This window comes from Sceloporus occidentalis, unplaced genomic scaffold (assembly GCF_023333645.1).
Source record: "Sceloporus occidentalis isolate IW3139 unplaced genomic scaffold, rSceOcc1.0.p SCAF_328, whole genome shotgun sequence".
Taxonomy (NCBI): Eukaryota; Metazoa; Chordata; class Lepidosauria; order Squamata; family Phrynosomatidae; genus Sceloporus; species Sceloporus occidentalis.
Window position 1 is genome coordinate 584,027 of NW_028317308.1, and position 7,425 is coordinate 591,451.

The 7,425-nt window shown below is 45.0% G+C and overlaps 1 protein-coding gene across 1 annotated transcript; it reads left to right on the top strand.

The window, feature by feature from the left end:
- Positions 1-1,308: 1,308 nt before the first annotated feature.
- Positions 1,309-6,879, top strand: LOC149274515 (CDK5 regulatory subunit-associated protein 3-like). Its single transcript, XM_089505421.1, has 13 exons — positions 1,309-1,351; positions 1,454-1,585; positions 2,713-2,813; positions 3,195-3,243; positions 3,338-3,516; positions 3,806-3,942; positions 4,374-4,512; positions 4,601-4,711; positions 4,840-4,924; positions 5,579-5,667; positions 5,883-6,088; positions 6,234-6,405; positions 6,814-6,879. The coding sequence occupies exons 2-13, from the start codon at positions 1,543-1,545 to the stop codon at positions 6,877-6,879; spliced, it is 1,377 nt and encodes a 458-aa protein (XP_089361547.1). The 5' UTR covers positions 1,309-1,351; positions 1,454-1,542.
- Positions 6,880-7,425: the final 546 nt, after the last annotated feature.

The window sequence follows — 7,425 nt, forward strand, 5'->3', positions numbered from 1 at the left end:
TGTTTGATACAAGCGCCCACAGCGCCCTCTGCCGCCGTCTCCTAGTACTGAAAGCCACGCACCAGACCGGCCGAACTGACACACGTCGTAAAGCCACGCCTGCTTTCCTTTCAGTGGCTACGTTCCTAAGTAGGTGGGACTTGGCCGTGACGTGCCAAAGCTGTGATTGGTCTGGTACTCCGCGTCCGGTACACGTGTGCTAAAGAGTCACCGGAGCCGTGATGCAGGTGGGTCCGGTAGCGGTGTGACGTCATTATTAAACGATGTTGTTAACAAGGGGTCCGTATGACGCTGTTTACCGTGCCGTGCCGGCATTTGTAATAGTTCTAGTATCCCGGGGCAATGCAACGGCCATAGGGTCAATAAATAGTACTGCACGATTAACCCGCCGTCGCAGACTGACCCCAGCAGAACCCCTCATGGAAGGGTGAGGAGAAATGTTTGGCCTCCGGGGCAACAGCGCTAACCCCCCCCCGAGACAGAGCAGCGACCACTAAAGAGCAATAATAAGAACAGCAGAATAATACCCGGGGAACGGAGAGCGGGTGAGGTGCTGCGGTGTGCAGAGTGACAGCTGGTTCTGTGTTATTGTGCAGAGTATCGCAGATCGGGTGTAATTATTACTTTGTATACTCGGGTCACTAACTTGCCATTTGAGAAAAGCGGTCACTGTTACCCTGTATCATTGTTACTTTGTACACTCAGGCGTTGTGGTGATTAGGGTTTATCTGAGAGTGTGAGTGTGAGTGCATGCGGGTGTAACACGATATGATGCGTGATAGCGATGGTGTCTATAGTGACAGGCGGCGTGACGGAGAGCGGGGTGTCTGTGCTTGAAAGAGCGATGACAGCTGATCTGATACTAGTGACAACAAAGAACTCATCCGGAGGAGAGAGAACATCTCCAGCTGATCTTAACTCCCATTATTCCGAGCCTTCCCAGTTCCTACATAAATCTGGTGGGTGTTGTAGTCCAACCACGCATTGTGTTTATTTAGACAGAACATCCGTATGCAGGCATGATATGTGTGCACAGGCAATAATAATAAAGATAGACACATAAACACCCAGGCATTCGTTCTGCAGCTGCTTCCTACACGCTGCGGCACCCGGCACTGTACTATGTCGCAGCGCCACACCAACAACAAGATCATATATGAAAATCAGCGACAGGTACTGATGAGAACGTTGATTCCGTTCATGGGGTCATCAGGAGTAGAGGAGCAGTGATAATGATTGTGTCGCCAAGTGCGAGTGGTTCTTGGAAGCTGATTTTTGTTACAGTGTTTAATTTTGTTTTCGCAGGACATTCAAAATGTGCCCATTGATATCCAGACCAGCCGGCTGTTGGGTGAGTGCATGTGTGTTTGTGAGTGACGTTGTTCATACGCTGTTGTAGAATTAACACTCTTCTTGCACGGTTTCTTCACCGGGTGGTGGATTCCAATCACAGACTGGCTGGTGGACAGGAGGCACTGCGCGCTCAAATGGCAAAGCAAAGTACAGCAGATCCGAGAGAAGATAAACCAAGCCTTGCAGGACATGCCGGAGCACGAGGAGATCAGGAGCCTGCTGTCCGGCACATGTGAGACTCCAGTAAATTAAAGGCTGGTCCGTGCTGATGTGAGAAGAAGTGCGGGGGTTCAGACTTTAGAGCCGGGGTTCTCAAACTGCGGCCCTCCAGCTGCTGCAGGACTACATCTCCCATAATGCTCCTTCAGCTAAGGGGCTGGCTGAGGAGTATGGGAGATGTAGTCCTGCAGCAGCTGGAGGGCCGCAGTTTGAGAACCCCTGCTTTAGAGGAAAGACAGGCGGGGAAAGTTCAGCTTCCAGTTACCGTGGATACAGGTTTAACGATAATCGCGGTTTCTGGAAATGAATTTGAATTTACTTCGTTGGCATCTTTAGTTCTGCAGCCTTCCCAACGATCATGGAGATAATCAAGGGTAATAACTCTTTTACTTGCCCCCGAGTCTGGTGGTAGAGAAGATACGCAAGTGAAAGCTTTTGTGTTCGATGCCTGAGGGACGTTCAGGACTCGTGTAAGGTGGACACGACTTGGTTTATGGCATTAGGAGTGTGTTATAATATTACAAAGAAAGCGTTCCATAGTAGATCTGATACGATAATACATACCTCTGAGTGCACTCAAAAATATTATTAAAAAACAATACAAGGTTCCCTTACTACCGATTACAAATTACACAATTTGTGGTTCTCAACACAACAAGAAGAACCAAAGATAATTAATGCTGGGAGTGCTTATAACGTCCTTGAAACGGCTGTTTGTGTGCCTGTTGGTTGAAAATGCGTTTCGCCTGTTAAAGTCTTCCTCAGAGGACCTGCAGAAGGAATATAAAGAAGTCACATATATATATATTATATATTATATAAATACCACATTTAAAAAAACAAACATTTAAATATAAAAATTTAAATATAAAACTTTTTTAAGGAAATAGCTGTACTGTTTTTAATGAAGCAAAGATATCTGTCTGCCTTATAGACACAATTATCAGACTTCCAGCTATTCTCTGACATAGGATGCGTTATACGAGCACCAACAGAGAACATACAATATGATCTCATACAATATGTTCTCTATCGATGTATATGACATGTTTTCGACCATAAGCAAAAAGCAGAGAGGAACACGGTGTGTATTAAATTAACTCCTTTGATACCGTTTCATTGGTTCTGTATTCTTTCTAGATATTAATTACTTCCACTGCCTGAAGATTGTGGAAATCCTTAAGGGAACAGAAGCGGCCACCAAGAACCTGTTTGGAAGATACTCGTCTCAGAGGATGAAGGTAACCGGCTCGTGAGAAATACTAAGTCTGCCATGTAGATCCCAAGCGTTACCGGTGTTACAGCTCACCCGCAATTTCCTAAACGCCCTGTAATACTGCCGGCCCAAAGACCCCTTCATTCCATCCTAATAAGAATTAAAAGAAATTGCATTATTCTGGTGAATTCCAGGAAGATATGAGAGGCCGGTTACAGGGTCGTCAAAGTCTGTAGCTGGACTTCCATATCTATTGCTGATTGCAGTCAATTTAAATTGCGTTAGTTGTAGTCCATCTTTTATTATAAGATGGGGTCAGGTCAGCTGTGGCTCCAGTTGATTGTTGATAACCGTAGGTTTCTTTTGGGTTATTTCTTGTTGATTTCACTGATATCTGTTTTTACAGGACTGGCAGGAGGTGTTGTCTCTGTATCAAGCTGAGAATACGTATTTAGGTGAATTGGTTTGCAAATTTCATATTCATTACAGCATTGGCTTAATTTTCTCTTCTTGTCTTCATCGAGTGTCACGTGTGTCTGTCTTCCCTAGGGGAGTGCGGCAGCCTTTTAGTACGAAGTGTGAGTTATGAGATCCCAGCTCTAAGAAAGCAAATGTCACGGTGTCAGCAGCTGGTTGGGGAGAGTGAGCGCCGAGCGGAGGAGTGCATGCAGGGAGCAGCTGAACAACGGGAGCGGTATTACAGCAGCTGCAAGCATTACGGGATCAATGTGAGTGCCGTCAGCTACTCGGAGTGTACTCACTCGGAAGCTTCACGGTGGGATCCTTCACATCTTCCCTCTATTCCAGATGGGAATCCTTTATTACAAATCTTTCTGCTACCTTTGTACAATTAAAGGGCCACCTCGCATATATATATATATATATATATATATATATATATATATATATGTATGTATATAGCACCTTGATCTATTAATTAATGTACCCATATTCAGCGTGACATATAACATTGTGGGGTGTTGCACTTGCTTGACGGTTGTCACCTTCTCTCTAAAGGGGGACAACATACGCAAAGAGCTTCAGGCTTTGGTCCGTGATATCCCGTCGCTCCTGAGACAGGTTGGAGCAGACGCGGCGGCGCTGTCACCGGCCATCGAGCTGTACTTGGCTTGTGTGTCGTTTGTATGTGAAAGGTAGGTACAGTAGAGTAAAGAAAGTGTGGGGAACGACCTAACAGCGATTTCTCTCTATAAACTGTATGGATAAGGAGATGTAGCAGAAGGTCAAAGCAGAAGGTCATACAAGGTGGCGGCTATTAGTAAATGGCGCTTTGAACTATCTGTGGCCACGCAGCTAAAAAATGGAGCATTTACCTGTTGTATGTCTAAAACTATTTGAGGCTGCTAGTGATGCAAACACATTCAATTTGCTTATTATTTAGCATAATTCAAGATTAAGGCGGAATGGAATAGACTAGAATAGAAGAAATCTGATTATTTTTGGTCTTCACAAACGTCCTAAAAATCATTGAATAAGCTCATCCTCACTGAAGGTGAAACATACATTTTTCCTTTTTTTTTTTTTTTAATACTGTACTTTTTTTTTTTTTTTTTTTTTTTTGCAGCTCCCCAGATCAGGCTCTCCCTCTCCTCCAGTTTGTACAAAAACATGGAGACACCACTGTTTACGAATGGCGTGTTGGAGAAGCCCCAGAGAAAGTGGAGCGTCCAGAGATTGAAGAGGAAGAAATCTCTGAACCTGCAGCGGAAGGGGATGTAAGAACAACAGGCGACGGAACAGCCCAAGGAGTTTCATTCCACCATATGTGCTACAGCCTTTTCTCTTTTGCAGATTGACTGGGGAGATTTAGGGGGAATAACCACAACCCCAGGAGAGACAGGAGTGATATTAGAAGACACAGCGGTGGGAGAGGTAGACTGGGGTGGTGTTCAGGATTCAGAGGTAAGACAGAAAGATGGAAATTGTGCCGTTTGCATGAACTTTCATATAATGAGGGCGATTCATGCGTGATCTACAGTGAGTACAGGATGGGTGATTTTGGTTCTTAAGTCACTTTTCTGTTCTTGCAGATTGTTGGAGGCGATGGGATAGTCTGGGACATCGAGGAGGTGTCTCCTGCAGAAATAATTACAGTGATGGAAGCAGGCAATGACGGTGAGGACTAAACGTAGAAGTCTGCTTAGAAGGCAGAAAAAGGAACATTTATTACAATGAATTTCAAGTGACGTTTTACTCGCTCCCGGTAATACGATGGCGTGTGTAGGATTGTAAAATCTCAGTTTTTTGGACCATACCATCAGCATTCAGCAGGAATCAGCATTCAGCTCTACTGTCCACTCCTGGCATTAGTTGATTTTTATAAATAATAAAAAAAAAAAAATTGTCCGTCTACAGTGATGGCGTCTGATACAGAGTAACATTCGTATTATAAAATATTCAGAGTATGTGGTGCGGTTGGGTTTTAGCACAAAGTCAGAAGGGATGATCCATTAAAGTTCTACGGTTATGAGAATTAAATGTAGTTATGTGCCCGGGAATGGCTCCAGATTTGATAGCAATGACCGAGTGTTCATTCCCGGTGACGCCGGCTCATACGTTGTTGGTTCTCCTGGGTGACTCCGGATCATAGTTTCTCCGACATCTCAATTGCTCTGTTTCTGGTGACACCGCTTGATTATCTGTTCTTTGTATGTCCGTTCTTTTTGGTTACACGAACTAACCCTTTGTTGTACCTCGGTGCTGTTTGGCTAACTCTGGCCGGAGCACCGTCGCTTTCTCCTGCTCACCATGACTGTCTCTCCCTACCAGTCCCTGCAGGAGTGGCGCGTGGGTCAGACGCTCTCTCCATTCTGGAAAACACTGAGACGAGAAATCAGTTTGTGGATGAATTAATGGAGGTAATTATTTCTTGGCCGCGTTCTTTTCTTTCCTCGCTTTACCTGCTTACCTCCCATTCTCTCATTCTTGTGTCCTGGCTCCTCCAATTTTTTTCCTTGTCTGTAATTTCTCCCTGCCAACTTCTTCTTGCCCTATCTGGCCATCTTTTACCCACAACTAGCCATTTATTTTTATAATTTTTGGTAATTTCTGTCCTTTTTCTCTTGCCCGTTAGTTGGAAGTTTTCTTATCTCAGTGGCTTCAGGGTCTGGATGGTGAAACAGATATTGTCGCCGTCACGCAGTTCCAGACTGCTCCTCCGGTTCTGCACGGACAGACCAGGGGAAAAGTAGTCTCCATGTTGTCAGTTGTGCGAGATTTAATTGCCCGACTGACAGATGTACGAATGAGACATCTTTTCCTCATTCTTGCTTCTCCCCGGTAAGTTCTATCCCTTGTGTTACATCAGGTATATGAATTGTACATGCATATATTTTCAAATAATGTTTTGTGGTTCTCTAGAATATTATTACAACCAGCAAGGATGGATATCGTGTCCGTTCTCAGCTGAGTTCTTCTGTCGCAGGTACGTGGACCGTGTGACGGATCTGTTGCGCCAGCGGTTGAGACAGGCAGAACTCCTCGAGAAGAAAAGCGAGGCATGGGTGGAGAGAGGCAAGGCGGCCGAGGAGGAGAGGCAGAGCGTGGAGCCAAAGCTGCTACTTATACAAGAACGCAGCAGAGAGCTACAGGCCCAGGTTAGAAAAAAAAATGGGAAAGTGATTCTTGAAACCCCATTCCTGTCAAAACAGTCCAGAAAGCGCGTTCGTCTTTTGGGGAGGACGGGGACTGGAAAGATATTGGTGGAATAGAACTAACTACCTGAGCCTATATTCCAGTTTGATTTTGCAGAGGGAAAAAACAGGATTGGCTAGAAAAGCCAAAAACCCTTAAAATGTGGTTTTGTATTTTTTTTCCCCCCATAAAACTTAGAGCCAGATTTATAAATTTAGGCAAATCTATTGAAAACTCTGTTAATTTCCTTGACGGTTGCTCCTCGTTTAATGCTTTGCACCGGTTTTGTTCCCGCGATACAGATAATTGTACGGTAAATTGCGTTACGGGGAATGAACCTTTCTGCTTCCCGTGTCTTTATCTTGTTGCAGATTGAAGCCGATCTGTCTAGAAGATATAACAACCGCCCCGTGAAACTGATCGGTACTGGCCTATGATCCCTGCCCTCCGACCTCATACTGAGGTTTATTCAAACATTAAAACATTATTTTGATATCGTCTCCCGTAGTCTGTTATGTATGGAACAAAGGCAGGCACACACCAGTCTTTCTCTCCTGTGCCTCTCTCGCCCGTCTCTCCACCCCACTTCCCATTTCGGTCACCCTGTGGGTGACACATGGCTTTTTTTTTTTCTTTCCTCTCTCCTCTATCGTATCATATCGCGCAGGGTGATACACGCCTTTCCCCTCTTCTTGGCTCCCTAATTACATCCCATCAGAATGACGAGTGACCTGTCATTGCTCATTATTCTGGCTGCTCGTTATCTCTGCTCTTGGGGGGAGCTGCTACCTCCAGCCGGACACTGAGTGATGGCATCTATTAATCAGCTTCTCCGCAGAGCAGCGCGTGGATTTGTGGAGCGTGCAGCATTGGAACCGGGGTGGGGCGATCCTATAAGGCTGTGGCTCGTAAAAGGGAAAGAGTAGAACAAGGTTAAAGACTACGGAAATAATGGGAAAAATGAAATGTGTTTTTATTGAAAT